Source organism: Colias croceus, chromosome 6 (assembly GCF_905220415.1).
Source record: "Colias croceus chromosome 6, ilColCroc2.1".
Lineage (NCBI taxonomy): Eukaryota > Metazoa > Arthropoda > Insecta > Lepidoptera > Pieridae > Colias > Colias croceus.
The window spans coordinates 4,238,238-4,252,576 of NC_059542.1; the positions used below are offsets into that span (position 1 = coordinate 4,238,238).

The following is a 14,339-nucleotide window of genomic DNA, read 5'->3' on the forward strand; positions in this document are numbered from 1 at the left end:
CCACAGCTAATTTATTTACAGCCAGTTATGAACTAAATATAGAATTAGTGGAAAAGATAAAATCAATCTAGTTATTGATAACTCACGCGTAAATTAAAGCAGAAAACTGTTATATAAGCTGCAGAGATTATGTGGGAAATTCGTGCTCAATAAATGTTTTTGCGAAAATGAATAAAACTAGCTAGGTACTTGCTCTGACTTTGCCGGGAACCTAGGTAAAAAATTGTGATGAGCTTTCGGTAAAAGCTTTTTTATATTTTTGAGATGTAGATTTTATTATTTTCATATACAAAAATACAAAATTTTCCTCTTTATATTGTTAGTTTATATAACTTATATCTCGACACAAATGATCCTATTTTTGACCTAAGTCACTGCATACTTTTTAGGGCTAGGTTAATATATTATGTACATATTATGTAAAAAAAAATATTATCGTCATATTTGAACAAACATATGGGTAGAAAAAAAAAGAAAATGGAGAAAAAGCCTTTAAAGCCAAGAGTCATGTTTATTTTAGCCCTATAGGTACTAATTGCATAGATTGTCATTAGAATCGACATCTTTCGTGTCCGTGGGAGCCAAGAGGTCACGTTGTGAGAATGCATAGTTATCGATAACATCTGTTAATGGCTATTATTTATCTATACCCATTTAGATATTATTGCACACCCGCCCATTTATTTCTATTTATTCTTAAGAACTTATACAAAAGAAAATTTCTGAACTTTTAAATACAATAAACGGATAAGCGTATTCTGAAAATAAATTTATGTAACCTGTAGGAATTAAATCCTTGTATTATCATTACTCTGAAAATGTCTTTATTATTTAAATTTCCAATTTTATATACCATCTAATTTTCTAATATTTGTTCGTAAGTATCGGTATGTCAAAGGGAAATAAAGTTCCCTCATAATTGGCACTCGTTCTTCACAATAAACACAAAACTGGGAAAAAAAATAATTTTCTAAAAAACGGTTGGTTTCGAAATTTTCATTTCAAAAATTCCCTATTTTTATAAATTATTGATGGTCTATAACTACTACGCAATTAAAAAATAATATAATTATGTATGCAATATCGATATAAGGCCGCTATAATGCAAGCTAAAAACAATTTCAGGTCTAAAATATTATTACCAAATAATTTAAGTGTGTATATTGTATAATTACTCTAATTACATTATAATATCTGAATATAATTAACATTCAAAACTAAATATCTATTTCCTTGTAGAACGCTCTTTTTCAAAATATTACAAATTAATTAAAACGTACATGATCGTAAGTATTTTATTAATTATACATTTTACTGTTTCTTACTTGATATATTTTTGTCAAGAAAATTATAGTTATATATACTATATCGTTACTCATTTAACCAGTATATTTAGATTAAAGCACTAAACCGCGCCCACTTTACTAACAGCGAATGTGAAAAAGTATGACCTGTTCTTACACATATGAGATTGCTATATAAGAGTTAGCGGGCCCACTTTGCTCTCATTTCAATTTACGCTTTGCCAAATACTATTCAAGTTTTCAATTACTATCTAAGTGATATGCACTTATAACAATAGACGTGAATCAAGGATTTGCTATCGGACAATCATGATGCCAGTAAGTATCATAGACACGATTACATTTTAATAATTCACACACACAAGATCAAATTATGATTCATTTTTTACAAAAAAATTAGTTATCTTACTTCATTTTTATGAATAGTTAGACTATTGTCGAAATACAGTTTTCTGCTAACAAAAAAATCTATAAAAAAATTAGATGATCCTTATTTTATAACTATAAAATATAACTACTTTAAAACCTGAACATCAAATAGACTTACCATAGAGCCTATTCAATTTCCAATTAGTTATTTAAAATGTTTATTTTCAGGTTATACTCTTAGCATTTGTGTTCCTTTCAAATGCCTACGCTTATCACGACCCGGACCTTAACTACCATTTAAGCCAAGTGCAAACTATACAAGGCTGTGGCGATGGCGGCTACTCATATCCCACTCCATCTGTGCAATTAACTACAGCCGGTGTACAGGCAACAGCAGCACAACAATTCTTTCAACCAATTCAACAATCAGCAGGAAATGCGTACAATACTCAAGGTGGATACGCAAAAACAACCTTCTTCGAACCAGCTCCTCAACAAGTGTCATATCAATCCCATCCGGGTTACCAAGGCCCCCAAAATTTTGGCGACCAACCGTACAGTAGTGCACAGAGCGAACAGCATGGTTATGCAACTTCTGAAGGACTGTCATCTGCGGCGCAAACTAGAACTGTGATCCCATCGGCTACTTACGCTCAAGCTCCTATAATAGCGAAAATAACAGCAGCTCCATTGCATGCCAAATTCTCTTTGGCACCAGCGAAAACAACCTACAACACTCAAAACTTTGTATCCCAAGGAAATGTAATTGCCACGGGCTCATTAGCCAAGGCATCTTTAAATTCTTACAGTGCCCAATCAATTGGACCAGTGGTATCTCAAGTGTTCGCCGCTCCCAGTGCCGGTTACCAAACTTCACCCGCATTAAGGGTTCAACAAGCAAATCCCGCTATTTTCGCTTCAGCGTCAAACCAATACAATCAAGGTTATACAAATACTGGTTATACATCAACTTATAACCAGTACAATCAAGGATCCTTGAATGCAGCAAAAGTACAAACATTGTACAGTGCCCCTCCAGTTTATAGAGCCCCGCAAGCAGCTCAATATTCTGTAAATCATAGACAAATCAACCAACATGCAGCTGTACAGTACTCTGCACAGCCTGTAGTGCAGTATTCACAGCCGGCTTTAGTACAATACAAGGCTCCCGTGATCACTCAGCACGTCGCACCTGCAATTCAATATGCTCCGGTTTCCCAAAGTGCATCCAACATCGGCCACTACACACCGGCTGCGGTACAACAGGTCGTCCCTGCAGTACAGCAAGTCTCTCATCTAAGTGTGGCCTCTGGATCTTCCGCACATCATTCTAAGAATGTGCACACGGAATTTTTGGAAAACTACGTAAGTAACAAAATTTTTTGAATGTATATTCTAAACTAAACTAAAGTCTAAAAGTCAAATTAAAATATCCGATTTCTTTAATCTAAAACCCGAAAATGAATTGCTTATCGCCGAAGCTATAATTTATGCAATATTTATCTCTTACATTAAAAGGTGATGTTAGTCTCCGGAAGTTGAATCATTTAGATATAAATAAATAATAAACATTTTGAGATATTATACATTTCGATCCGTAAAAACCTTAGTAATTTCGTCATGTCCAAGCAATCACATACACATACGTGATGTAATGGAAATAGATCGGACCAGAATATGCCATGAACAAGTTCTGTGACATGGCTATGACATGACCCCGATAAAAAAAAACTAGATCCAGTTTTGATAGACTATCAATTTGTATCGATATTTTTAAGCAATAGCTTAAGAATAGCTTAGCCTTTCTTTTATATTAATTGAAAAACAAAACCAACATAATAGCGCATGTAAATTGTAAGTGTTGATATTAGATATTATGTGCGTCATTTGACCGGAAGTGAATAAATATTTAAACGAGCGACTATGTAACAATATGAAAGTATCTTCTTTTATTTTTTATTTTAATGCAATTTTTCAAATATACAATCGGAGGACCTATAATATATTATTATGTGTACATAATGTGTGTTTGTTTAAATTTTAAAATAAAAACTGAAATAGTCACGTTTCTATATTTCAACGTTTTGTAATTGGTTTTGTATTCATCATTCACCAGGACATTTTTGAAATTTTTCCTAATTAATTATTTAACCCTTTCTAAATATATTTTTTTTGGCAGATTACGAAAGCTTACCTATAGAATTATAGATGCAAAATCTCCGTTGTTTTTAAAATACAGATTATGATAAAAATTTCCCTTGGCTAACTTCCCTCGCGTTCGAAGTATGTAGGTAGGTATACCTAGTAGAACAATCTGGAATCCACCTTTTAGATACAAAAAAAAATTCAAAATCGGTTTAGGAAACGAGTGGAAACGTTACTACAATGCATCGAAATGCATAATAAATTATGTATAAAAATTATTATTATATTCCAGTTATATTCCAGTGCATTTAAATGTTTTACAAATTATTACAAATTATGCTGATTAAAATATTTCGAGTTTCATTAAGTAGTTTATCTTTAAATCATAATTTTAGCTTGGCTCTTTAATTAAATTAAATTACAAAATGTTTTGTTATAAAATAATAAATCTTAACGCAACACCAAAATTCATTAACATCCACTTAGAAATTAAGGTCTGGCGAAACTGGACACGGCGAGGATAAATACTATTAACAGATTTTATCTTTCGAATGGACTTTATTTTCGAAATGCCCCATTCCAACAGTTTTACGCACCATTGCCAGTATTTAACTTACGAAATTTCGATTGTTAACAATTCCTTATTGAGAGCAAATACAAGAACTGTTTAACTATACGGACTATTAAGTTTAACGCTAAACTTTTATTTCGAAATTTGTTTTGCGCCATGCTAAAGTCTGTTTTATATAGTGATTGCGAGCAAAGAATTCTTAGAATTCTTAAGTATATTTTTTATGAATGAAAATACTTACTAAAACTGACCATCAAAGCTATTTGTTATTGATTAAGTGTGTTATTTAATTTACTTCCATATTATTGCATTAATATTCAAGAATTTGCAGATTGCTAAATTCTCTTAGAATATCATGTTCAATGTCCGTGTTGTTAGCAAACCACATTTTGATTTATATGAGCTGTTGGTGCTTTATGTTAAATTTATACACTGTTTACCCAGTTTATATTGTAATGGCTTTCACTGAAACTGAATTATAAGTTTTAAGTTCGCTAGCTTCTTGTCCCGGATTGGCACGGGGTAGGTATAAAACAAAAAATAGTTTATGTTATTCATGTATGTAACTTTTATTCTTCAAGTAATATAACATAATATAGTTATTGTACGATTATTTCAAAATATATTGGAAGAATAACATTTTATCAACGATGAGGATTATTTTCATATCCTTTCTTAGAATATGAAAAAGTGCATCGTTCCTATTCCGTTTCCACAGTAAACAGAGGTACAAGAGAATAGTAAGTATAGGTTCATAGAGTCATATTACATATTTTGTTCTCTGAAGAAAAAAAGAATATTATTCGTTAGGTACTTTAGTTTGTTAAGTACCAGAAAGACCAAAAAAAACGTGTGGCATTCGGGGACTGCCGCGGTAAAGCTATTGCATGCCTTCAAGCCACACCTCCGCCCGTCGGAGTGAGGAGCGTGAGGTTTTTTCGTTACGGAATTTCTGGATTCGGTCCCCGCGCTCAAGGCCCGCGATAGAAGCTATGCAATAGCTTAAAACCAACAGGCAACGAGCCATTCCATTATAAAAGAAATTGAATAAAATACCTATGTACATGACCAAAAAATGCTGGTTTTGTAGTTTTTCTAACACGCGAATAATTCTAGAATATTTTCCGTTGACCTGGATACATAAAAGTTAGCGTTAAGGCCACATAACTCATATATAGAAAATCCATTAATCGCGTACCTATTCGTAGTTATAAACCTTTAATAAATAAATTGATTAATAAAAATTATTTATCTGATATATTGAGGCCGATCTGCGTTGTTTTAGAGGCATTCGTATTTAATTTGTTCCTATACAGCAGTAAGTACGGTCAGAGCATGATCAGAGCCATAAACAGTTCCTAAGTTACCTTGTGCAGGCGAAGAAATGACAATGACGTCATGTCCATTTCATTACAAAATGTATTGGCAAATAAGAAACTTTTACGAGAGAGGATAAAAGAGAGAGAAAGAAAAGGGAGGAGAGAAGAAAGGAGATAATTGGCACGAAACCATCAAAAGGCAAATCCGCATTCAAAAGTATTTAGCCGTCTTCTTATTTGATCACTAGGTATAGATTAAGCAATGAACTTAGATTATGATTATACCTGTTTGATAATTTTTTTATTTTATTAGGATGCTCACCCTCGGTATGCTTTTGAGTACGGCGTAAATGACCCACATACTGGTGACATCAAACAGCAAAAAGAAGAACGTGATGGAGATGTCGTCAAAGGTAATCATTATAATATTAAAGCTTTAAAAATAAATACTACTTTTACTTTTTAATAATTATTCAACACTATTTACCGCTATAAATACTACCTAGGTACCTACTTAAATAGGTGAAGAGTTTGTGTGTTTTAACTTTTAACGCGCTAATATCAGGAACTACTGGATCGATTTAAACAATTATTAACCGACTTCAAAAAAAGGAGGAGGTTATCAATTCGGCCGGTATGTTTTTTTTTTGTATGTACACCGATTACTCCGAGGTTTCTGAACCGATTTACGTGATTCTTTTTTTGTTCGACGCGGGATGGTGTCGAATTGGTCCCATAAAAAATTTTCGGATTTCATTCGGATAGGCCCAGTAGTTTTTATTTTATGAGCATTTTTGTCTGTATTTGTAAATGTTGCAAGCACAGTGCAAGTGCAAGTTTGAAGTCGGTTGTTTCTAACGCAGTTATCACTTATTTCAAATATTGATATAATTATATCTATGGACCACAGAACTGAAAACAAGCCAAGGCGGACCGCTAAAAGGTGATAAGATTAAAATAAAAGTATAGATATATGTACTTTTAATTGCGGTATACTTAGTACGTAATACATATAGTACTTAACTAACACGTTCCATAAAATAATAATAATTGACATACGCCACTAACTCCATATTGCATCACCATGAATCTTATCGATAAAATTTGATTTATTCAGGTCAATATTCACTGGTAGAACCGGACGGCTCCGTGCGTACTGTGAACTACGTCGCCGATTGGGAAACTGGTTTCCACGCTGACGTACACAATAGCAAATACAGGAAACATTGAAAATTCCTAGATACTAAATACGACCAAATGCGAAGCCGAGTCAGGACTATAGGTTAAGATTTAAAAAAATTTGCTAAGGTTTAAATTTAGAACGCTGTAACAAGGCTGTAACAGTTGGAACATTCGAGAATAATTCAATTTTTTTAGTTAATATCTAAAGAGACCAGGAAATCATGTCACAAAATGACCTACTACCTATGTATGTATGTTTTAAACTTTTTGTGTCATAGCATTTAAATTTTATTGGTTAAATTTTTTCTCGTAATTTTTAATACCTTTTAAAAACTAACTGATGGTTGTTACTTGCTTTATTCGTGCCATAAATTTTATGTCCTATTTTTTACTTCTAGCTCGAAATCCGCATCACATTTTAATTAGTAAGTAAACCTAATTTAAATTAAAAATTTAATGAAAATGCCTATGTATAGCATGTATTTTTAATGATTTACTCGAATAACGAAGATGTAAATAATTTAGGTTGTTAATTTTATAAATATTGTATATAAATTAAATAAAACACTGATTGTAACAATGCCAATATTTTATTTATGAACACAGCCTAGCACCCTTTGTATATTTTATTAAAATACTTACATACTAATTATTAATAACATTTGTCATAAAATATAATGAATATTAATTGATAACCAACTTCGTAATTTCTTTACCATTATAATAGCACTTTGGACACGCGAAATCGGAGTCGGCAATCTTATTGGCCTGAAAAATAAAATATACTGATAATGCATATTTTTGGATTATACATTATCTGTAAAAATAAAGGTGATTTTGTCAAAAAATAATAACCATGAGAGAAGTTGCGTCTTATATAATCTATACTAATATTATAAAGCAGAAGAGCTTGTTTGTTTGTTTGAACGCGCTAATCTCAGAAACTACTGGTCCGATTTGCAAAATTATTTCATTGGGGTAAATCCACGAAGCACAGCTATGTCTCATAAATCATAAAATTGACATTCTTGTTCAGTGACGAAAAAATTTGTACCTATTACATTATTTTTTTTTTTACCATTACAAATTATGATGTGGATAAATTTATTTCTTTGGTACAAAACCACTATCTTAATTAACCACTTCTTAATAGCACATTTAATAGTATAAATTACCTGTAAACAGTAGTAACAAAATATATGAGCGCAGCCCATAACATGAGGTAGGATAGGTTTTTCCGAGCAAGAAGCACACACTGTGTTCACCGTCATTACTGCTTGTTTTGAAGAAGACGCAGATCTGACGTAATTTCTCCACCACATGTATTTCAAGATCTTTGCCAATTTTTGCCTCAATCCAAACATGTTGACCAATGAAAGTACTGTTCCAAATAATTCCTAAAATAACAGAAAATAATGATAAATATGTCTGTGTTTTAATACTGTATTTAAAGTTACTTTTTTCATTTTACTAGCTTTTTACATTATGTTTGAAAAAATAAACAGAAACAATCACTTACAATAGAATTATGCCACAGAAGTTCTCTTGTCCATGATAAATCAGTTAAATTCTCTCTTACAACTTTATCTGCAGTTAATTCTAAACCCAGAACAAAGTCAATCAAGGCAGGATGCTTCCCACTTTGGATAAAGCGAAGAAAATTCAATATATCACCCACTATTTGATAAGTTTCCAATGTATGTAACATATTTTGAACTTTTGTATTAGATGTAAAACTGTACAAAGCCCTTTCCTTTAAATATTTAAGACCTATTGTGTAACCATAGTACCAATACAGTTTGCTTTTTGAAAAATTGTCTGCTCTATATTTTAATGACAACATTTCTTGGCCAAAAGTACATTTTTTATTACATACAGAATATTTGAAAATCCATGTTCTTATCAAAAGTTCAAGCTCTGGATAAATTGGTTGGAGGATTCCAGGCTGAAAGATAATTATGATTAATTGAATATTATATATACCTAACGATATTTAAGAAAATTGTGCAAGAACCTCACACATACCTCTAAATACTTTGTAGCCTGAAGAAGTATGTTTTTGAATAGCTCCTCCAATTCCGTATCGAGTTGTATGGAATCCAACTAACAATTAAAATAAAAATTGCGGTTTAATGTTCATAATGCAATGCATGTTGTATAGCACAAAACACATACTTTAAAATTGAAGTAAATTCTTTTACCTGGGTCACGCGTGGAATGTATGTAATAGACATTTTGAAAAGTGTAAAAATTGAGACTATACCTATTTAATTGGTAGGTAACCAAGTTATCTTTATGATGAGTTGGTTTGAACTTTGCTTTTTAACACACAAATTTGGCTAATGGTATAAAAGGTTTTCCCTTTATTAAATATGTATGGGCTTTTATATCTTTCTTAGTGTTAAAATTAGATAAAATAGCCGTCATTTAGGAATAATTATTACTTTCCTCATTACAGTATCTCCTGTTTACAAATTACACCTTTCCAATTTCCATTCCATTTTTGTTATTGTAGTTTGACATTTGACAAATGATTACTGACAGTTGACAGTTGACACTTGACATAGCGCACGTCGTTACCCTCACAGAGTAAATAAAATAGTATCACCATATCCACACCATATCGTATCCAAGTCGTACAAGTCATGTCAAGTAAAAAGAACGCTGACGGATGGCTGCGCATTGGCGATTTATCAGTCTATTTGGTGTTATGAGGTGGTTATAAGAATAACAAATAGGTAGTTGCGAAGCCACGATTCGCGAGCCTAGTTTTAAAATAAAATAATCGGCACATAGCTTTCGTGCAAAACTCGATCCATGTGCAAACACACGCCATCACTTTCATCCAGCGTTCTTTTTACGTGACGCGTACTCTACCTAACTCGTAACCACTCGTAACTCCTTTCGTACTCAACAAGGCTATTCAAATCTCAGATACTCTACGAATTCAGTCTCCAAGCGACTACCAGCATACATATATATTGAGGCCCAGATTCACAGTCGTGACTTTACTTCAGAGCAAAAGAGTCTTCACAAAGTAAACTTTGTATGACCGAAGTTTACTTTCAACATATTTAATTTCAGAAAGAATTGCTTGACTTTCCTTAGAAAAGTACGGTCCCAAAGTAAAGTACAGGGTAAGACGTGTAACTGTTACTTTATACGCATAATTTATGTTTTTATTATTATTAAATTAAGTTATATTTCCATAAAAAAAAACATATTATATAATAATAACATTATTATTTTATATGAAAAATGAAATGTTTACAAAAAAACCATTATGTAGGAAGATTATAGTAGAAATATCAAAAACCGGTAGACACCGCAAAATTCGTCAGAAAAATATTATAATAATGTTAAAAGACAAACGAAACAATGCAACGATCAACACATCAACAAAAAAATGTTCCTCGACATGACGTTTCGATCTATAACCCAACCATATTAAAATGTGTTTCTGTTCTAGGAAATTGGTTTAAAATGAAGGCCTACATAATTTATACGCATAGTCATGTAAAGTTTACTTTGAGACCAAAGTCATGATTATCGGCTCCTTAGCCTTTACTAAGTAAAGTATAGTTTCTGGAAAGTAAAGATGAGCTTGACACGACTAAGAAATATATTTTTGGTTGAAAGTAGATCTTTCCATCAAAGTAAAGTTAAAGTGCGATCTATGAATCTCGGCCTGAGATTCAGTGCCGATCTTCCCAAATAGCGAATGTATCGAGTATCAGAGGTTTTGAGTAACCTTTTGTACAAATGGACTAATTTGTTTCCTACAAGCTGTAATCCGCTAAAGGCACGCTAAACTGGAAGTCCTTCAGAAATGCATACGCAGGTGAAAATAAAAAAAAAAACACTGTAATACTACGTGAATGGCAATGCTTTATGCTACCCACAGAGTACATTATTAGTGCTACCATACAGCATACTACCATAGACTTAACATGGCAGCACTGGATTTGACAGTTTTGTGCAGCTTACACATGTTCTGCGTTTATTTGTTTGTTATTCAACATTAATCCATAGTTATTGTACTTATAATAATTCAAATTCGTTATTTGTGTTGTTTATTAAATTAAAAAGTTTTAGTTAAAGCATCAAAATGGTTGTCTCTCCACAAAGCCCCGCTAGTGAAACCCAAAGTGTAAAATCTAAAAACCTCAATATGGCGACGAAACCATCGCAATCAGTCGCAGATACAAGGGCAGAGTTAGCAGAGCTAGTAAAAAGAAAAGCAGAAGTGGCTGTTAGTACACTTCTTTGAATAAATACAAAATTTACGTATTTTTCATGTCTTTATACAAATTAATTAAAATTTGCCGCTTTTTTTTAGGAGACACTAGCTAATTTAGAAAGACAAATTTATGCTTTTGAAGGTTCATATCTAGAAGACACACAACTTTATGGCAATATAATTAGAGGTTGGGACAGATATCTCACAACTAATAAAAGCACAAATTCTAAAGCAGACAAAAGAAACAGAAAATTCAAGGAAGCAGAAAGATTGTTCTCAAAATCCTCTATAACTTCTATGGCCGTGAGTTAAAACTCAATATTATTTATTACTTGAATTATAAATTACAAGCTTATTATGTACCTATGCTTTTGATATACAACATGTTGAATTTGTTATTTCAGGCCGTAAGTGGATTGGTTGATGCCGCTGAAACAAAAAGTGAGTAGAACTACAAATATTTATGATAAATATTCCAAATGTTCTTTTCTTTATACTATTATATAAACCAAATATTTTTCCAGATGAGCGAAATAGTGAGACTGAATCCCAAACTAATGAAGACTCGTCAGACACACAAATAAGCACTGGCTTGAGTATTGGAACTTTAAATCACACAACCATACATGGTTCAACTGAAAGTCTAGCGTCAAAGCCTTCTGGAAAACAGCAAACCAATGGAAGCATTGAAAAAAGTATGTCATTAACAAAAACTCCTACTCCAAAAATAGTAACAAGTGGTTTATTACAAAAGTCCTTCACTGCGGATTCTAAAATGTTGTCTAGTATGGGTTTGGACAGCAGGCCTGGCACGCCAAAAGACAAAGACGGAGGGATGAGTCTTATGAGCAAAGGAGATTTAACACCTAATGCATTAAAACATAAATTATCGAATAGCAGTAGCAATAGTAATGTTAAGAAAAATAGTAATAAGAAAGCCAGAAATCGATAGAATATCTTTATTCTTAACAATTATCTCTAACCATTTAATGATCTCTATGAAGTAATTATATGAAATACTTAATGAAAATAAATGTTACAATTTATAAATGATTGTCTTTGGTATTTTAATTTATATTGAATTGTCAGCTGCTTCTGCGGCTATCGATAGACCTCATAAGTGACTGCTTAAATCTTGACTCTGGAAGAGAAAATATACTTTAAGATCCATAAATAACATAAAAAGATGTGTGGCACTCTGGGACTGCCGCGGTAAAGCTATATGCATAGCATGCCTTCAAGCCACACCTCTGTGCCTGTCAGAGTGGGGAGTGTGAGCTTTTTTTTCCTTATGGAATTTTTGGATTCGGTCCCCGCGCTCAAGGCCCGTGATAGAAGCTATGCAATAGCTTAACAGCAAATTAGTATGTAATTAAGGTATAATAATAATTAGCCAAATAAATGTTCAAACAATTTAGCAGCATTTTATTTTGTAACTATTATTCCCAAGCATTTTTGTGCTTTTATTTTGTTACTCAAAATAATATTAATATAGGTATTTTATTTTGGAACATACTTACGCTTTAAAACATTGGGCAAATCTTTGATTGGTGCGCAATATCTCAGTGCTATGTAGAACAAAATGGGAAGGAACGATATAATCCCAGTGCAGCACAGAAATACAACTTCAGGGGTCCGGCGTAAATTGCAACAACTCAATGTCTTGCTCCAAATAGATCTTGTTCTATTCATCTATAATAAACAATGAATCAAAATACTTTGAAATAGAGCACTTCCTCTCTAGGCGTGCAATATTATATTATTAACTTTAATTCTTGAATAACTTGAATTCATTGAAACTAGAAAAAAATACTATTAAAAGTTCATTATAAATTGTATTGAAAATAAATTAGATTACATTGAAAACAAATAACAGTTGGCATTGTGAAGCCATATATTATATTATTAATAAAACCATGTTAATGTGTTTTATAAATCTACTGCAAGGACATATCACATAAAAGAAATAAAATGCAATATCCAATCAGTCATACTCACAGAATCCACAATATCCATGCAGACACTATCCACTCCTATTTTATCTTTACTTAAAGTTTTATAAAACTCATCCAATTCAACATATTTTTGCATGCATTTCTCGCATACAATTTTTTCATCTGTGTTTATATTTGAAACAATACATTGCATTGTGTCATTAAACTTCTCATAAAATTTTGTTGTACTATTTTTTAGTGTTGCAGTTTCATTAGACCATATGAAGCAATCTGAAATATGCATGAGTATCATGAATAGCAGTTTGTGTTACTTATCTATTAAATCATATATAATTTATTATAAATGGATAAACTTTACTTACCATTACAATTCCCTTTATCCCAAATGCCTAACATACCATCATGGTGTCGCTGTATTACATTCAATCTATCCTGGGACATAAAAATTGAACCACAGGAAGTTCCATTCACTGCGGTATTTAACAATTCTTTATACTTATCATGAAACTTGACATAGTGCTTTACACAGTTTTCACATAATCTAATAGGCCGTGCATTTATGATTGAACACAAAGTGAAATTTGATGCTGAATCAGCAAATGCTTTTAATATCTCAAAACACTCCTCTGGGTAAGGATATAAATAACCTTGTCCTGCAAACTCCCTTGAAAATTAATATTTCTGTTAAAATATATTTCAGACAATACTTATTATAATAGGTTTTAATCAAATACAAAATCTTACACTGATGTAAGTTGTGGAAGATCGTAGCTTAAATTAGCATGAAGCAAAGTCAATTGAAAAAATAGCACCACACTGAATTTTAACATTTTACAAGATCTATCGAAATAAGCCAGGAATATTGAGAGTATCCAAATTCCAATGTACTCTTTGTTTTTATTTGATTGCAAATTTACTTTGACAACTTTTACGAAATGCTAATCAAACGTCAGATTAAGGGACATTGACATATTTATTATTTTGACAGTGCAAACTGCAATGGTGCATTCACACATTTGCGCTTGCGCGAATGTGACGCGAATAGCGCGGCGAATTCGCCTTCTGAACTGTATACTGTATATATATATAGGCCCGAGTGACGGCCAGCCGGACGCGACCGCCCTCCGTGTGTGACGTACTAATGCAAACAGAAAATGGCCCCGTGCTCGATAATTAACTGTGCAAACACCACCAAAAAAGTTGAAGGTGTCAATGAAAATATTTCCTTTCACCGGTAAGTACTTTTATGTATGC

General features: G+C 32.3%; 4 protein-coding genes across 5 annotated transcripts; 2 read left to right on the forward strand and 2 right to left on the reverse strand.

Moving 5' to 3' along the window:
• Nucleotides 1–1,485: 1,485 nt before the first annotated feature.
• Nucleotides 1,486–7,417, forward strand: LOC123692246. The gene is made up of 4 exons (XM_045636967.1): nucleotides 1,486–1,622; nucleotides 1,902–3,038; nucleotides 6,022–6,121; nucleotides 6,826–7,417. Exons 1-4 carry the CDS (start codon nucleotides 1,614–1,616, stop codon nucleotides 6,936–6,938), a joined length of 1,359 nt encoding a protein of 452 aa, XP_045492923.1. The 5' UTR covers nucleotides 1,486–1,613; the 3' UTR covers nucleotides 6,939–7,417.
• A 61-nt stretch (nucleotides 7,418–7,478) lies between these two features.
• On the reverse strand, nucleotides 7,479–9,407 carry LOC123692254 (peroxisome biogenesis factor 2). The gene is made up of 5 exons (XM_045636978.1): nucleotides 9,092–9,407; nucleotides 8,916–8,993; nucleotides 8,410–8,835; nucleotides 8,066–8,287; nucleotides 7,479–7,658 (listed from the first exon to the last, which is right to left on the reverse strand). The coding sequence occupies exons 1-5, from the start codon at nucleotides 9,122–9,124 to the stop codon at nucleotides 7,575–7,577; spliced, it is 843 nt and encodes a 280-aa protein (XP_045492934.1). The 5' UTR covers nucleotides 9,125–9,407; the 3' UTR covers nucleotides 7,479–7,574.
• A 1,433-nt stretch (nucleotides 9,408–10,840) lies between these two features.
• LOC123692256 (chromatin modification-related protein MEAF6) lies at nucleotides 10,841–12,545 on the forward strand. Its single transcript, XM_045636980.1, has 4 exons — nucleotides 10,841–11,142; nucleotides 11,230–11,433; nucleotides 11,535–11,571; nucleotides 11,655–12,545. The coding sequence occupies exons 1-4, from the start codon at nucleotides 10,999–11,001 to the stop codon at nucleotides 12,080–12,082; spliced, it is 813 nt and encodes a 270-aa protein (XP_045492936.1). The 5' UTR covers nucleotides 10,841–10,998; the 3' UTR covers nucleotides 12,083–12,545.
• LOC123692253 (osteopetrosis-associated transmembrane protein 1) lies at nucleotides 12,076–14,041 on the reverse strand. Of its 2 annotated transcripts, none has more exons than XM_045636976.1 (5): nucleotides 13,830–14,041; nucleotides 13,448–13,749; nucleotides 13,129–13,355; nucleotides 12,651–12,822; nucleotides 12,076–12,271 (listed from the first exon to the last, which is right to left on the reverse strand). In XM_045636976.1, exons 1-5 carry the CDS (start codon nucleotides 13,913–13,915, stop codon nucleotides 12,216–12,218), a joined length of 843 nt encoding a protein of 280 aa, XP_045492932.1. In that variant the 5' UTR covers nucleotides 13,916–14,041; the 3' UTR covers nucleotides 12,076–12,215. The 2 variants fall into 2 exon arrangements, with proteins under 2 accessions (XP_045492932.1, XP_045492933.1); XM_045636977.1 differs by having other exon boundaries at nucleotides 13,448–13,738; nucleotides 13,830–14,023.
• Between the last annotated feature and the right edge of the window lie 298 nt (nucleotides 14,042–14,339).

What these genes read in the sequence shown, in the direction of transcription:
- LOC123692253 (XM_045636976.1), bottom strand. Translation starts at nt 13,915, where the DNA reads ATGTTAAAATTCAGTGTGGTGCTATTTTTTCAATTGACTTTGCTTCAT. An exon ending in CTTCCACAACTTACATCAGT is followed by an intron (nt 13,750 to 13,829) that starts GTAAGATTTTGT and finishes TTAATTTTCAAG; the next exon opens with GGAGTTTGCAGGACAAGGTT. An exon ending in GGATAAAGGGAATTGTAATG is followed by an intron (nt 13,356 to 13,447) that starts GTAAGTAAAGTT and finishes TGCATATTTCAG; the next exon opens with ATTGCTTCATATGGTCTAAT.
- LOC123692254 (XM_045636978.1), bottom strand. Translation starts at nt 9,124, where the DNA reads ATGTCTATTACATACATTCCACGCGTGACCCAG. An exon ending in AGGCTACAAAGTATTTAGAG is followed by an intron (nt 8,836 to 8,915) that starts GTATGTGTGAGG and finishes ATTATCTTTCAG; the next exon opens with CCTGGAATCCTCCAACCAAT. An exon ending in TTTGTTACTACTGTTTACAG is followed by an intron (nt 7,659 to 8,065) that starts GTAATTTATACT and finishes TTTATTTTTCAG; the next exon opens with GCCAATAAGATTGCCGACTC.
- LOC123692256 (XM_045636980.1), top strand. Translation starts at nt 10,999, where the DNA reads ATGGTTGTCTCTCCACAAAGCCCCGCTAGTGAAACCCAAAGTGTAAAA. An exon ending in AAAGAAAAGCAGAAGTGGCT is followed by an intron (nt 11,143 to 11,229) that starts GTTAGTACACTT and finishes GCTTTTTTTTAG; the next exon opens with GAGACACTAGCTAATTTAGA. An exon ending in CCTCTATAACTTCTATGGCC is followed by an intron (nt 11,434 to 11,534) that starts GTGAGTTAAAAC and finishes TTGTTATTTCAG; the next exon opens with GCCGTAAGTGGATTGGTTGA.
- LOC123692246 (XM_045636967.1), top strand. An exon ending in CGGAATTTTTGGAAAACTAC is followed by an intron (nt 3,039 to 6,021) that starts GTAAGTAACAAA and finishes TTATTTTATTAG; the next exon opens with GATGCTCACCCTCGGTATGC. An exon ending in TGATGGAGATGTCGTCAAAG is followed by an intron (nt 6,122 to 6,825) that starts GTAATCATTATA and finishes TGATTTATTCAG; the next exon opens with GTCAATATTCACTGGTAGAA.